General features: G+C 54.7%; 5 protein-coding genes across 5 annotated transcripts; 2 read left to right on the top strand and 3 right to left on the bottom strand.

The window, feature by feature from the left end:
* Nucleotides 1-168: 168 nt before the first annotated feature.
* On the top strand, nucleotides 169-701 carry HER10_EVM0010253 (proteasome maturation factor UMP1; the record flags this gene model as incomplete). Its single annotated transcript, XM_035479719.1, has 2 exons — nucleotides 169-174; nucleotides 264-701. The coding sequence occupies 2 exons, from the start codon at nucleotides 169-171 to the stop codon at nucleotides 699-701; spliced, it is 444 nt and encodes a 147-aa protein (XP_035327221.1).
* A 725-nt stretch (nucleotides 702-1426) lies between these two features.
* On the bottom strand, nucleotides 1427-2274 carry HER10_EVM0008306 (uncharacterized protein; the record flags this gene model as incomplete). Its single annotated transcript, XM_035477833.1, has 2 exons — nucleotides 1427-1581; nucleotides 1635-2274. The coding sequence occupies 2 exons, from the start codon at nucleotides 2272-2274 to the stop codon at nucleotides 1427-1429; spliced, it is 795 nt and encodes a 264-aa protein (XP_035327048.1).
* A 4556-nt stretch (nucleotides 2275-6830) lies between these two features.
* On the bottom strand, nucleotides 6831-10178 carry HER10_EVM0013262 (uncharacterized protein). Its single transcript, XM_035482626.1, has 5 exons — nucleotides 9561-10178; nucleotides 9022-9206; nucleotides 8891-8966; nucleotides 8473-8837; nucleotides 6831-8422 (listed from the first exon to the last, which is right to left on the bottom strand). The coding sequence occupies exons 1-5, from the start codon at nucleotides 9603-9605 to the stop codon at nucleotides 6955-6957; spliced, it is 2139 nt and encodes a 712-aa protein (XP_035327463.1). The 5' UTR covers nucleotides 9606-10178; the 3' UTR covers nucleotides 6831-6954.
* A 185-nt stretch (nucleotides 10179-10363) lies between these two features.
* Nucleotides 10364-11196, top strand: HER10_EVM0006986 (uncharacterized protein). Its single transcript, XM_035476554.1, has 3 exons — nucleotides 10364-10605; nucleotides 10662-11017; nucleotides 11071-11196. The coding sequence occupies exons 1-3, from the start codon at nucleotides 10477-10479 to the stop codon at nucleotides 11141-11143; spliced, it is 558 nt and encodes a 185-aa protein (XP_035326950.1). The 5' UTR covers nucleotides 10364-10476; the 3' UTR covers nucleotides 11144-11196.
* A 14-nt stretch (nucleotides 11197-11210) lies between these two features.
* On the bottom strand, nucleotides 11211-14641 carry HER10_EVM0006737 (major facilitator superfamily transporter; the record flags this gene model as incomplete). Its single annotated transcript, XM_035476315.1, has 2 exons — nucleotides 11211-11678; nucleotides 13019-14641. 2 exons carry the CDS (start codon nucleotides 14639-14641, stop codon nucleotides 11211-11213), a joined length of 2091 nt encoding a protein of 696 aa, XP_035326934.1.
* Nucleotides 14642-15255: the final 614 nt, after the last annotated feature.

Genomic DNA, 15255 nt, shown 5'->3' with positions numbered 1-15255 from the left:
CTGGGTAGCAGCAGCCAGCAGGCACGCCGGAGAGCTCCAGGCACATCAACGCAGCGCAAGCTCCCATAATCGTCACTCCGCCCGTTCAGCCCCATCTCAATCAACACGATCCCCCAAAACGAAACCTCTCTTCCCAACAACCACAGTCACCCTCAAAGAACAGTCAAGATGTCGGTATGTCATCCTCCACTAAGCCAACCATCTCCTCCCTCCCCCCCAATCCACCCCATATTCCCAGAAGCTAATACCATCTCCCCCTCAAGATGCGAATCGTCCCCGCCGCAAACCAACCCACAACCTTCGCCGCAGGCGCCAACGCCCCCTCGGCACCTGGCGTCCACGACACCCTCCGCGCCGGCGTAGGCCAGTCCGCCTACGACGCCAAAGAAAACGTCGCCGCCTCCGCCCACCCTCTCGAGTCCCGCCTCAAGAACTGGGAGGCAACCCAGGAAGGCATGCGCATGGAGACGCTCCGCCGCACCTTCGGCCTCGCGGAACCCATCCGCCGCCAGATGGAACTCAAGATTACGCAAAACGGCGAGTGGAGGCCCCTCGCCCTCGGCGGACAAAAGGCCTCCGTCCACGAGGAGATCCTCCGCGGCAAGGACTCCAGCGTCACGTGGGAGGACGTCTACTCTGGCGAGGAGAGCGTGGGCATCGTTGGTATGCACGACGAGATGGAGAGGAAGCTCAAGATTTGAGAGAGGAAGAGACAGAGAGAGCCCGAGAGATATGACGGGGTTGGAATGACCGAGAGCGGACCTGGGCTCCTGGATCAGAGGAATGCGACAGGAGGACCGGGGTTGGAATTGTATTACTACGATATGCGTCATGACCTCAGTACGGCGCGGCAAAGGAACTGTCAAGGCCATAGAAGGGATTCACCGAAGCGTCCAGGTTCAACGGAAAGATGGAATAGAATGCGTTCTACTATCCTATGGACAACACCCATAGATGGGGCGCGGAGAAGAATCAACCAGAACAAATACACAAAGCTATGATACGCCGCTGTACTCCGAATGTCCCCTTATTGTCTTCGCTCTTTGTAATACGCTCGATGGATGTCGGGGTGGCCTCCATGGAGAGAGACACACAAGACATGAGAAAAAAGTAAAAGACCCATCGCAACACCGTGACCGTAGGCCTCGCCAGGCCGACTAGCCCATCCATTCTGGGCACTTCTGGAATTGCATGCATTGTCGAAACCATGACCCCGGCTAGGCCCCTGCCTCTTTGTATCGTGTACCGTACCATGCAGAGCACTCAAGCCAGATTAACCCAGTGGAGTCTTTTCTCGCCTGCTCTTCTTCCATGCATGTCATTCTCACCACTAGAAAGGAATGGCTCTTGTTCGGCGGGGACGAGATGTTAAAGGAAAGGAATGATGATCGCAGAAGAAAAAGGCCCAGATCTTGGGACCGCTCGATCATAAGATAACACAGCATCCGCCGCCACCTTCTCGGTTGCGGCCGCCGCCAGAGGTTGACTTATTGCCTCCCTTAGGTTCTTCTTCCTCAACGATATCGGCTGGCCGGACGGTCATGTGTACAACGTTGGCTGCCTCTGCACTGAAGTGGTATTCTGGAACAAGGTTAGATCTATCAAGGAAAACGCAGATGTCAGGGAGAACCTACGTTTCAATTGGTCCTTATCGTCCAGCAGCTTTCCGAAATGAATCAAACGTATACTGCTGGGGCTCGCAGGCTTGGCATCCCATTCTTCACGCCACTCCCTGAGGATGAGTTCCTTCAAGGTATAAACACTGATAGTGAAGGGGTCCTTCTTTCCAGCCTCGGTCAATCCAGGAACATTGACGTTTCTCTTTGTCAAGTACTTTTCGTCCAATTTGTAAGGGTGTCTTGCACCAGTGGTGAGCAACAGGGTGATGTTGCAGACTGGGCCATCTGCTGGAGAGTTGGTGACGGGCTGGACGTCATCGACAGAGGGACCGATGGCCATGGAGTCATCCTGAGTCTTGGTCGCTGGCGACGAAACCGAGTCCTTCTCCTTTCCTTTGGTCGACGGCTCGATTGAATCGTCGGCATCGCCCACGGCCGACGTGCTGGCTTCAGGCTGTGTTGACGCCGCAGCGCCGGGTGTCTTGCTTGATGAAGTAGTCGTCGGCCTCGTTGTGTCTGCTGCGGCGGCGTCGGCTTCCGTCGACGAGGATTGAGGAAGGGTCTTCATTGGAATGGTATCCTTTGGTGCCGCCGAAGAATCCTTGGGTGGTTGGCCGACGGTCGTGTTGGCGTCGGCGGGTTTGGTATCGGCCATTGCGGATCACAGGCAAGAGCAACGGCAGCGTCGAGCCTCGAGGAGCGCGGGCTCGTGGTGAATGTGATTGGAACCGAATCGGATACAGTGGCTCAATGCATGCGGCAGTCTGCGAAAAAATTGAGGATATTTCGACGAGTGGGATCTCAGTGTTTCGCGGAAGAGAATCGGGGGGGATGAATTGCAGTCTTCGGGTGAGACGGTCAGACGCAGAGGCACGGCGACGCAGAGACGCCAGTCGGGATGGTACCAGTTGGCGTGGGTAGCGAGGCCGGTGTTGTGGCAGTTGCCAGGATTTGGGGGGGTCGTTTAGGATGTTGGACGGGAACGCTGAAGGCGGAAGCGGGTGGTAAAGGCGGGTGATCAGTGCATCCAAAGCGTGGGCGTTCGACCAGTCCAAGTTCAAGTCCAACCAGCGAGGTGGGAAAAAGGAAGGATAAAATGGAGACCCGGGGCCGAGAGTTGGAGAAGGAGACGTGGGAGAGAGGACCTGACGGGAATGTCGAATGGGGAGATGGCTTGGCGGAACTTGGGAGGCGTGGCTCGTGGGCCGTGGGCCGTGGGCGTTGTCTCTCTTTTCCACCTGCACTCCAGTCTCCAGTCTCCAGTTTCCAAGTGCTGGGCTCGGCTGGGCAGGCTGGGGACGCTGCTTTGCTGAGGCCGGGCGAGTGGACTGGCTGACTGACTATACTACCACACTACCTAGTAATCCAGACTAGGCAAGGTAGGTAGGTTGAGTGGACGGGCTGGGCTGGATGGCTCGGCAATGGATTCCGTTCCAACTTCCAATTTGTGCTGGAGGCGAAAGAGTCGCGGAGTTTGCCAGGTACGTGTGCGAACAAATCTTCTCTGTCGTCGGTAGGGAAGATCATGTGAGTTTGCTGCTGGTAGATGATTGTACTCGTTCCTGAGTATCCGTAAGGTGTGGTTACCTAAGGAAGGTCGGTCGGTAGGGGAGAGCGGTGCTTCGCTGCCGAAGCGGCGTTTGGTTGTCTCCTGTCTCGATGGTTGCCCTCAAGCTCTTCCAGGCAGGAATGTCCCTCTAGGAACAGTACGTGAGTACCTACCTTATGGCAAGGTAATCGAGGTGGGCACGTATGTAGAGACGACTAGACAGGGTGGTGCTGTGACGATGTACCCGGCAATCACGTCGTCTCCCGTCGAATTTCCGAGCGGTCGGTATTAGTCGAGTCGTGCAGGCTGTTTCGTCTATCAGGCCCTCCTTGACAAAGCTGCTACGGCGGAGGCGGCGGCGATGGCGATAGACGCGGCGGCGGCGGATACCGGCAGCAAAGGGCGAAGCCGATCAAGGGTCGAGGATGCTGTGGAGGGTGTCACAAGCTTGCTCTCTTTTTTTTCTTCCTCTCGGTCATCGAGTTCCAGCCGCTGTCCCGGTCCTAAATCTCGATGTTTGATGATGCTTCTCGGTCGTGGGTTAGCTGCTTAGAAGACAGAGAGTAGGACCGGTGCAAAGTACCTATTTCAAATCGAGACTGGCCAGCAAGCAGCAACAACAACCGCGCATTCAAGATGTTGGCCGGAATTGCAACCGCCGCGAATGGAGAGTTTGTGGGTTGATGAGAGCAGAGCAAACGGCGTGGTTGCTGTAGTTTCCCTCGATCTTCCTCAGTTAAGGTACCTACTCTCGCGGCTCCCTGCCTCTTGATGCAAGTTTGACTGATTCCTTCTTTCCCAATCCTTGACAATGATACTTGTCGTGAAGTACAGTCCATCTAGTGGAAGACAATGCGAGTACCTGAGAATGTCAGGAAGGCGCACCTCAGACGTAAAGAGAAGGAGCAACCATGAAGCTGGAAGAGGATAGAACCACTTTCTCCAGGTCTTCCTTCCCATCTCCTTTTCCAATTCCTCAAGATCCTCAATTCTAGTGTTTCCCTAATGCTTCCTCCTCCCTTCATCTATTCTATACTTGCACCATTATTCGCCATCTGATCGCATGCTCCTCTCAGTCAAAGAATCCAAGTGCGCACCAATTGACAATACATCGATACATAAAGATACCATTCCGAGTATTTTCACGCCTGCTGGACTCGGTCATAGCTAGCGCACTCGCTAACTCGACCGCGGCGTCCACGGGTGCCCTCCGCCGCCGTCACCGCTCCAGAAGACAGGACGCTATTATTTCGCAATGTGACACATTCCCAACCGCACGCACCGTTCGCATTCCTTCCGTCTCCAGATCTGGGCGTCTCGCGGGGGAAACGGGAACGGGAGCGAGGGAATGGAAAGGATCAAATGGCACACGCGCCGTAACAGAGGAAACGCACCCAGACGCTGCCTGTCAAATTTCCAACCGTCAGTGCCATTGCCACTAATCCAGACCAACCACCCAAATACCTACAGCAATCTATCAGTTCACCTGCAGTCAGCCGCATCATCAGTCGGTCGAGGCTGTGTCGGTTCCGATACGTACCCACCGATGGTGCCCTCACCGGTTCAGTTCCCCTTCCTCGCAGGGACAGGCCAGTCTGCGGCCCCCGCCACGGCGCCCCATCTCTGGGCATCCGAAATCCCCTCATTTTCCTCAACTCAAGCGCGATATAGAAAGATAGACGTGCAATGTTTCAGCGGCACCCCATACGCGTGTGGGAAACAGATCCGTCAGAGGGTACGGCAGGCAACAGAAAAAGCGGCTGGATTGGATACAACCTCGCAGCATTACAAGACGTACGGTTGGCTTCGTCACCGCTTTGTGTTTTCGCACTCTCACGCCTCCCAGGACCATCAGATTAGTGTGTGAGGGTGTTATGTTGATGTTTCTGAAGATGGGATAAGACTGTCAGGAACCCGAAACTCTCCTCAGGCTTATTTCGCCCGTCGCCCCATGGACTTATTTGACACCAATGCAACACGCAGGCACGGAGGAAACCAATGTAGTGCACGCACATACTCAAAACCAAAAGAGTCTACAGGAGAAGCATTCGAAGGCTAGCGACGCAGAGCACGAGCTTTCCATGCTTTGGCCTGTTGTCTTGCAAGCTGGTGCTCTGCAACGTCCAGACGAAGTACGAGATCCTCGTTACAGATCTGCTAGGACAAGGAGAGCCACCCACCTATGCCAGGTTCATATGTTCACTGGGCGGGACACAGGCCCTGGGCAGATCTGATGGCAGTACCTAACACGGGTAGAAGAGTAATCGTTAACTCATAGGACTGCCGCATCCAGACGCCCCAAGCTTTTCGGACCAGATCGTCTGCGTTGTTGTCGGGCGCCCAGATCCATCCACGGCTCCAGCGGAAAAGATGCCCGGGGTTCCCAACCAATCCCTTCGAGGATAGGGGACTGTCGACGATGGCCAGCCATGGCCCACCGAGAGTAGTCCGAGTCTCCTTCTCCTTTGGGTCACTGTTGACGTCTTTTTAACACCATTGTCCAGATCCTTCATCGGGGAACCGGGAACGGTGCAATGCCCCAGTACCCGAATTACGATTGAAGTGAATGTCTCTCGTTCTGACTTTCGCCCAACGACTCGAAAAACAGAAAAATGCGAAGAAGACAACGTGGAATAAGCAGTATCTGAAATCCATCATTGGTTGGCGACACAACCTTCGAATCGGGATCCACGATCTCTGTCCGGGCAGAAATCGCGGGGTGACGGAAGAAACAACGAAGACCCCACTTGCTTGCGCCGGTCCGCCCAAAAGCTGTAGACCAAGATACAGCCCCAATAGACCGGCATTGCGCCCAAGTCTTAGTTGGCCTGCCCGAGTTGTCGACCATATCGTCACAAACAAGAGCAGAAGCTGATACCGATTTACCGACCGTGCCGACTTTGTCTTACCTAAGGTACTGACGGGAATCAAGACCACGGCACCAACCCAAAGCCGGAGCCGGACTTGTGTGCTCCGCCACGCTCCGCGGCTCCTAATGACTGCTCTCCTTTCACATTTATCAAAGGGACCACGGCTTGCCTACATTTCTGGAGTACGGCTCAGGAGCCTAGGTATCCCATCGGCCCCTTAGGCCTGCCCATTCCTCATAGAACTCAAGGTTTAGGCCGGACCCCTTAGACCTCCCGTCGAGGCCCGCCGCTAAACAAACATCTGTCGTGCGCCCGCATTGCACGACTTGGTCTCGTCTTTGTCTGAACTCTCCAATGGCTTTTTAAGACCAAATCTCATCACATCTCAAGCCTGTCGGTTCTGGCACCTATTTGCGCATGCATCGAAGAACGTATCAGATAGGAGAAATGACGAAGGAAGATTCTATTTTCTGCGCAGAATCTTTGGATTCCATGCTGTGTCCTTTCTTATTCCATAAGTCGAGGAAATGCCGGCCTACTTATACTCACTCAGAGAGATACATGAACATGCTAGTATATACCATCGAAAGGAAATCATATGTAGAGATATACTCATAAAGGCTAAGCTTTCTTACGCGCATAGTGCATAAAATCCAATACAACTGGGTACAGCCTCAGGTGGGTAAGTACCTTAGGCCAGGCAGTCAGGTATGCTGGAAGTTGGTCTTCATCCTCGAGCACACGGAGATCAGTATAGCTAATAATTTCCTCGAATTTGCTAATTATCAACTTTTGCCTCACACTGCCATTACTAACATACCGAGGATATCCTTTCGTTTCGTAGCCTACAGTCAAACAAAAATCCTCCTCCTCCTCCAACACACATCCCACTGAGCTCGTCGTCGCATGTGTCGTCTCACAGCACCAGCAAATCACCATTGCTCCCCTGCGCCGGCTGCACCACCTGCTGCGGAGCGTGCTGATTCACCACATACCCCGTCTCGTAACCCCCAGTCTCACCAAACACGTCTCCCTGGTCGATCCTCATGGCGGCCATCTGCTGCGGTCCGATACTGTTAAAGTACGCGTCCGCGTCGTTGACCGCCTGCGCCATTTCGCCGTTGGCCGCCGCCGGGTCGTTGGCGATGTGCTGGCCGTGCATGTTGTAGTCCTGCGCCTGTCCGCCCATGCCGAGCATGCTGAGACTCTTTTGGTTCTCGATGGACGTCGGGAGGAGGTGCTTCTGCAGCGCCGGCGAGTCCGTCAGCTTCTTGGGTCGCGCCGAGCGGAAGACGGTCTGCACCGGCTTCAGGTACACCGTAGCGAGCGTGCCGACGTTGAGGCACATCTCTTCGAGTGTGGCCGGGTCGAGGCGCTCGGATTCGGCCGTGATGGGCGGCTTCTCGCCCATGACGATCTGCTTGGCTGCGGCCATGTCTGTCGACAGAAGTCGCCAGTACATGTACGCTCTGTCGCGAAGATCCGGGTTATCCGTCTCTTCCGTCGCCCATTTGAGGACGCGAGGCACCAGCTCTTGACCCTTGGTCGGTCTCTGGATAAAAAGCTTGACGGTCGCCGTGAGCAGTGCGAGCTGCACCTCTACAGGCTCTTCCGCAAACGAGTACAAAAAGTCTTCCAAGAGTGCCTCGCTGTTCTCTATTCTGTCCGCGTACTGTCCAATGACCCAGACCATGGCAGCCTTTGCTTCCGGCTCGTCGAGAGAGTCGAGATGCTCGCAGAGGGTGCCGATGATGGACTCGTACTGGTTTGGATACTTGCGGAAGATGTTTCTAATAACGACCGTGGCCTCCTGTACAATATACGTGATCTTGGTCGCAACCAGTTCGAGGAGCAGGTTGATACACTGCCGCGCTGCCGGCTCGATCTTGATAGCCAGCTTGCCTATCGCTCGCACTGCCTTGCGAACGAAGTGAACGTCGATTTCCGTCGCGTACTCTCTAAGTTCGGTGAGGACCTCATCAATGTTGTTTTCGTTGGCGAGCATGAAGATGAGCTCGAGCTTCGTGACCTTTACGTAGATGGGGTCGTTGTACTTGCAGAAGAAGACGCGAATGTCGTTGCGCAAGACTTCAGGTCGACGCTGCAAGATCAAGAGAGCGTTTCGTAGAGCGAGGTACTGTACTTCTGGGCCCTTGGCAAGGAGCGTCACCAGGGGGGGAGATAGCTTTTTGCACAGAATTGCGATCTGTCTCTGGTCCGAGATGTAGTTCATGAGATACAGAACGACGCGGATGCAGGTGAGCACGACGGCCGAGTTTGAATGTGAAAGGCGCGGCGATATGCGCTCTGCAAGAAGCAAGGCTTCCCCTGACTCTTGGGGCACATATGACATGAGTGCCTCGAGGATATATGTTTGACCCCATCTGCCATGATTGTCAGCAACGGCCTTTGCAAAGCGATAGTTAGTACCCACTCTGAGCAGTCGGGAAGGATAGCCACCATCTTGGAGGCATTGCTGTAGTCGATGGTGAGCTTGATAGCGTCACTACGCTCCCAAATGTCCATCAACGATGCTAGCGCACTGGCCACTACGGTTGGGTTGTCATCTCTGAGAAGTGTGTTGAGCCTGTCGATTAGATCTGACCCCTCGATCATGCGCCTATCGTGGTCGTAAAGTTTTGCGACGCAGAAGGCGGCCGTCTTCCTCACGTATGGATCCGCATCCTTCAACATATGCTTGACCAAAGGCACAGTCGCCTCGACGAATTCCCGGACATGTATGTAAGACATCGTTCGCAGGGCCAAAGCTCTGACCAGCGGATTGTGATCTTCCATATCCTGGGGCGACGTTAATCAACTGACTTCTCAGAAAGTCAAGGGGCCGCGCTCACCTGCTCCAGGACAGGAATGGCCTGGACGGCAATTTCTGGTCGCATCCTGGCGTAGTTGACCAGGAACAAGAAGCACCTAAATGGTTCGTCAACACCTGAATACCCCGTGGGGAGCTATCGGGAAGTAGTACATCTTCTTGATCTCGAGACTCTGGATATGCATGCAGCCGATGATGTCGGGGAATAGCGCGACCATATCATTGTTGCTCATGGTCATGTTGGCGACGATCTTCTTCAGCGCAATCTTCTTGCTCGCATAGTTCTTGTCCTTCTTGCCGCCGCTGTTGAGTTCCAGCCGCAATTCTGCGACTTTACCCTTGGAGGTTATTAGTTTATTGACGTAAGTCGGCGGGGGCACGTAGGCCATAAACATGGCGGGCGACACATAGGACGACAGCATCCAACGTAGAAAATGTGAGGTGAGGTGAAGGATTGCGCCGGCAACGTATGATGAGAGGGGAAGCTGAAGCTCGAGGCCGCAAGGCACAGCAAGGCTGGTGGTATTGGGGACGGCGGGGCAGACAGTACGTAGGAATAACTCCCGGATAACAAGCTCAGCTTGTCTCAGACAAATATCAGAGGATTTTGGTACAGAATTCGCGAAGGATGTTGTCCAACGGCAAGACATGTATGCGCAACGAAATTAGGAGAGACAAGAACGAATTCTTACCCTGGCAAACAACTTGGAGTCTCCTCCACCCTGTGCGCTCGACATGATGGCGGCTTTCTCCTGGTATCAGACACAACGGTCGGTGTGGTGGCGCGTAGTGCGATTCTCAGACAGGATCCCTCCGAATGGGTGTCCCGACAAGCTCTCTGCCGGTTCTCGATCGCGTCGTGGTGGGCGATAACACCCTAGGACCCCTCACGCCCAGCTGCGCGATGTATGTCGACTTTGGCTTCCCTGTACTAGGGCCAAGCCACTCGATCGGAACGGGGTCGCAAAAGTTGGCGGGAAGACGCAGTGCTTCCTTGACTTGTCTTGGATGGTGGGAGGGGTGCAGAGGCAGAAGGGATGTCACATGCGTCGTTGGTACCGGGGGGGTTGCGGCCAATCGAAGAGGCCTCTGCTTGATCAACGTGTCGTCGAGCTGAAATGCCGGACAACCTTCTTTTTGTCTCTACACCAGCTGCTGAGGCCGATGTCTATCGTACGTGGGTTTGGGAGGAGGATTCGCTTCGCTCGGTGTGACGGTACGGGGTGCGGTCGGCTGTCGTTTATTTCTCGCGGGCAATCCGGGGATGCGATTTCCAGTTGTTTAAGGGGAAGTTCAATGTGGGATTCCCAAAGCTCCCACCGTTCCGCAGTGGAGTGCGACAGGTCCGAAACTGGGCCTTATCGGTCAGCCGATAAAGAATAAGCGCAGCCGCTGTCAATGGACGGGAACCGCGTGGGGTGCACGTCGGATTGTGTTTCCAGGGTTTAGCCGGCCCCTTTTTGTGGAGAACTGCTTTCCAACGACAGCCCGTCATCACCCACCAGCGCGCGAACTGCTTGCCAGCTTTCGTCTCAATACCTGCATCCGAATCTACTGAGCTTCCGACCGCGCGCTCAACTAACGAAGCTCGACATACACACTCCGATCATGGCTTTGGTCAATGGTGATGTACCGCGATGGGTGGCAGACCTACAGTCTCCCCCTGCTGCTAAGTCCAAGGTCCCCGGCATCTCCGATCCGCCAGGCTACCCGTCGCAGACCTCGTCCAGCTCCAAGGTAAGCTCGTTGCGGCCCCGCTCAAACATTCATCGGAAGCTAACTTGTGTTTGTAGAAGCAAAAGGACCAGAAGGCTATTCAGCCGCGCAAGCAACAGACACCCGAAGAGATGGATACTCTGAAAGTCAAGAAGGCGTGGGAGGTGGCGCTCGCCCCCGTCAAGAACCTGCCAATGACAGCAATCATGATGTACATGTCTGGCAACTCGCTCCAGATCTTCAGCATCATGATGGTCTTTATGGCTTTCAAGAACCCTTTGATGGGCCTCACTGCGGTCAACCAGGCATTCGAGAGATTCGAGTCAGAAACAAACAAGGCCAAGATGCTGCAGGTTAAGCTGGCATACGTCGCTATGCAATTCGTGGCCCTGGCCCTGGCTGTTTGGAAGGTTAACTCGATGGGACTGCTGCCGTATGTATACATTCAAAGCTTTGGGCACAAAAGAAATGCTAACGCGGAAGTAGGACAACGAGGTCAGATTGGTTGGCTTGGGAAGCTCGAAGAGAGGCTTTGGAGTCCTCGGTCCCCGCTTTATAGACGACTAAATGATATCCAGTACCACATTACCGCAAACCAATTCTCTATCCCCATCCTCGTTTATGCATCACTGTATACTGCCATACCAGACCATGCCACTGCTAGCCACGACTTCATACGGCCAAACACCATCGTCTTCGCCGCTCGTTCGTATCTCATCAGAGTTTCTGGCAGGTATTTCTACTTCGCCTATTGCATTGTAAGGTTGATCAGCCATATCGTCGTAGTACCAACGCTGCAATGGGTCATGTACAAATGCATCGACAGGCACGCTGAAAGAACCCAGCCTAGCCTCCTGAGCTTCTTTCCCCCTGGGCCACGGACGATCCACATCGACCATGTTCCTCTGATTCTTTCTCTTTTTGGAAGAAAGGCGATTCGATTGATGTGGATCATCTATGATGCTCGTTTCTGGCCTGGAGGCGCCGTGCCTCTTGGCCTGGTGATGGGCTGGGTTGGGACCTTCTTGGGCCACCTGGGTCTGCTGCTTCATCGATGCCGATCCTCCTTTGGAGGTGGGCTCATTCGACTTTGTCTAGGCAAAAGTCAGCCTCTGATCGAGGAACTACTGAATGGACTAACTCACTTGCTCGTACATTGTAGCGACGGGGATCGTCTGTTGATCTTTGTAAAGAATAGGATGTTTGATCTGCGGTCGTTGACTATGGTCTCGGGATAATCAGGGGTAGCCGGCCTTGATTCTTATACCACTTCGAGCAGCGACTCATTCTCATACACAGGCAGCCAGTAAGTGTGGATTCTGATGCCAAGTTGCTGACCTATCCATCTGCGCGTGTTGGCCGGGGACACAAATAACTTTGTCAGTCAGCATGAGCTGATAGTTCTGCTCGTAGAGTCTACATCTCTCTCGGAGCTTGTGATTGTATCCAAGCGCCCCGTCCGAACAGAGGGATCTCGGTACCATCGACGTGGTACGCAACTCACGGCGATTCTCTCATCCCACGGCAGTACGTGTACTCGGTACTCCATACGATACTCTGTACGATGTTATGGTCAGGAATTACCTCAAAAGAGGGGTTTCCGAGACCACGCCTACAAAGAAGTCGAGGCTATGGAACGAAAGGGATGCTATAAGCATGAACTCTGAGCTCGGAGTTTGCTCCTAACTCAACCCGAAAGCTGGCCCGATGGCCTTGCTTCCACAACAGCCACGACATACCAGACCGTTAGCGATGCCGGATGCGGTCCGGCAATGCAGCTATTCCAACGTTCAAGACCTAGCAGTCCATAGAAGTCGAGGGTCAAGCAAAACAGCGGGCCAATTAGCGGATCTGAAAGCTTCTGAGACAGGGCTAGCAGCTTCCAAGGGAGGTGACATAGGAGGCCATCGCAGGGTATGCGTGTTCCCCATCCTATTGGGCGAGTGCATGCACGAGACAGTGAGACAAAACAAACTTACGCTTATCTGAGCTAGGTCGACTCTATTTTGCTGTTGTCATGTCTTTGACCGCGTTTGCCTGACCCTGGCGGGGGTGGTTCGCAAAGAGAAAAGAATTCTGGCCCAAGCTTGTGAGCTTCTATCGATAGCAGATGATGCCCCAGATTCAACTTTTGAGTTATTCCTGGATTTCACGTTCTTAGAAACATCTAGAGTGTCGATCATTCTCTGACATGGCTGGATCATGTGGCACAGGAAGTCGGTGATAATTATAGAAAACCGCAATTCCAGGAGAGACGGACTTGAACCCGCTCCCGGGCTTGAAACTAGAACTGAGATGTTCTGATCTCATTGCCCAACGCCCAAAACGCCAGTCTCTCTCACAATGGCCGAAAGGCTGTATCTGACTTCAAAACAAATCATGACGCCTCCTCTCTCATCCGCCTCGCATTCCTCCACACGGGACCCTTCTTCGCTATCAAGAACATCATCGGGCTCAAGACGGCACACAAGGCAGCCAGGAACGTAAACGACCACCCCCTCCCCATCCCACGAATCATGTACTCGATCACCGCCGTACCGACGGCGCCCATGGCGCACCGCACCAGGTTATTCGCCGCCGTCGCCGTCGCAGGCGCATCCGGGAAAAGGTCCACAATGAGCGTATTCATGACGCTAAACGACCCCGTAATCGTGAGCCCAATGACACCCTGCAGCACCAACGGTGCCGCGACGCCGCCGACCTCGAAGTGCAGCACCCACCCGTACGCCGTCAGCGCCGCGAGCCCGACGGCGACGGCCGGGTAAACGGGCTGCAGACGGGCCTTTTCGATGGGGAATTTCAAGAGGTCGTCGCCGCGATGGCGGTCAATTGCGAAGCCGATTTGGGAGGCGATGCGGCGGTAGTTCCAGTCGAGGACGTACCCCTGGCCGAGGCTGGCGACGACGCAACCCGCGCCGTAGGGGAGGTAGCAGAGGCCAAGCTCAAGGTCGTTGAAGTGGTAGATTTCGCGGAAGAGGGTACCGAGGGTGGCAGCTACGCAGATGAAGGCTACGTAGAGGAGGCTGTTGTAGGCGAGGACGAGGGCCATTTCTTTTTCGAAAATGATTTTGACGGAGCGGATTGGGTTTGGGAAGCGGAGTTTGCGGTGAGGATGTGCTGCTGGTATGGATTCGGTTTGAGAAAGAGCACCGGTGTCCTGGTGTCTACGGTTACGGCGGCGGCGGATGAGGTCGATCACGGGCCGGTTCCACGACTGAGCCGGGATAGAACCGTTGCCCACGACACCGCGGCAGGTCTCTGGGACGAAGAGGGCGTACGGGACAAGCCAGAGGCTGATGAGCACGACGCAAAACCAAAAGATGGACGCCCAGCCAAAATACTGCGTCAAGACGCCCCCTAAGACGGGACCGATGGTGGGGCCGACGTTGATGCCCGCGCCGACGATGCCCATGTACTTGCCCCGCTCCGAGCTGACCGAGATATCAGCCACCATGGCGAACCCCAGCGCAATGGCGCCGCTGCTCCCGCCACTCTGCAGCATGCGGAGGACGAGGAGGGCGGCGTAGTCGCGCTGTAGGGCGAGGCCGACGCAGGCGACGAGGTAGATGCTGAAGGCGACGAGAAAGGCCGGGCGGCGGCCGGCCATGTCGCCGAAATCGCCAAAGAGCGTCGGGGAGATGGCCTGGAGAACCATGTAAGAGGTGACTGTGAGGTTGACGAGGGCGACGGAGACGTGGAGGTCGTCTGCGATGGGGGCCAGGACCGGGTAGTAGATGTTTGCGGACATGGGCGGGACGAAGCAGGCGACGGAGGCCATGAAGGCTATCCAGCGCTTTGTGGAGGGGGAGAAGACGCTGTAGGCTGGGCCGCTGGGCTGGCGGGTGAGGTTCTCGGGGTCGACATTTTGGTCGTAGACCGGGTTGGGTTCTTCGGTCGAGGAGACTTCATTTTGTGCTTTCTCGTTGGCAAGGTCTGGGTCGCTTGGTGTTGAGACCTGGATGATGGATGGACTTGGAGATGTTTGTGGTGTTTCTGGGCTAGTTGGATTCCTTTTCAAGTCCACTTGGCCCATGTTGTTCAACTCATCGTGTCCCATAGTCGTCAAGAGAGCATCTGTGTACGAAGCAAAGATACAAAAAGATGATAAGACGGGACAAGAACAGAGATTGAAGCTAGACGTTACTATCTCCAGACACTTGCTTGATAGTGGCCCGCGACGTTCATTAGAGATATGGCCAAGACTACTTTGAAGTAATAGAAACCCGACAAGAGCAACAAAACACTACAAGAATGGATGGTCTTGCGTGCCTGCGTAGATTTTGCAGGTAATCCATATCCGTAAGCGGGACCATCTTGCCGCCCTGCCGCATACCTACCCTGCTTTACAACAATGATGTTATTTCCGCTACCAGATCGGCCTCCACCACTCGGCCTCTGACCGACCGCGATTAACATGCAGCTTTCATGATTCGCCCGGACCGGGCCATACCTCCACAAAAGCCCGCCCGTTTTGGGCAGCTGGAGTCGTCCAGCATTGACCGAGGCGGCTTCTGGGACGTGTCTATCGGTGCGGTATCGGGCAAGATGATCGCAGCCCAAAAAAGATCCGTTGGTGTTCCTCGATAAATGGCACTAAGAGATTCATCATTGCGCCTTTAGTCAGGTGGTGGTGGGCAATGGCTACAGTCGCTTGACTCTAGTATGAATCGG

This window comes from Colletotrichum scovillei, assembly GCF_011075155.1.
Source record: "Colletotrichum scovillei strain TJNH1 chromosome Unknown Contig00011, whole genome shotgun sequence".
Classification (NCBI taxonomy): Eukaryota; Fungi; Ascomycota; class Sordariomycetes; order Glomerellales; family Glomerellaceae; genus Colletotrichum; species Colletotrichum scovillei.
The sequence above is the reverse complement of the archived record's forward strand: the minus strand, read 5'-3'. Positions and strand labels throughout refer to the sequence as shown.

Bases quoted from the DNA above. Each gene is read 5' to 3' on its own strand.
- HER10_EVM0013262 (XM_035482626.1), bottom strand. From the start codon at position 9,605: ATGTCGAGCGCACAGGGTGGAGGAGACTCCAAGTTGTTTGCCAGG. The intron at 8,967-9,021 runs GTACTACTTCCC...CGAACCATTTAG, and splicing joins AGTCTCGAGATCAAGAAGAT to GTGCTTCTTGTTCCTGGTCA. The intron at 8,838-8,890 runs GTGAGCGCGGCC...ACGTCGCCCCAG, and splicing joins CCATTCCTGTCCTGGAGCAG to GATATGGAAGATCACAATCC.
- HER10_EVM0006986 (XM_035476554.1), top strand. From the start codon at position 10,477: ATGGCTTTGGTCAATGGTGATGTACCGCGATGGGTGGCAGACCTACAG. The intron at 10,606-10,661 runs GTAAGCTCGTTG...TTGTGTTTGTAG, and splicing joins AGACCTCGTCCAGCTCCAAG to AAGCAAAAGGACCAGAAGGC. The intron at 11,018-11,070 runs GTATGTATACAT...ACGCGGAAGTAG, and splicing joins AACTCGATGGGACTGCTGCC to GACAACGAGGTCAGATTGGT.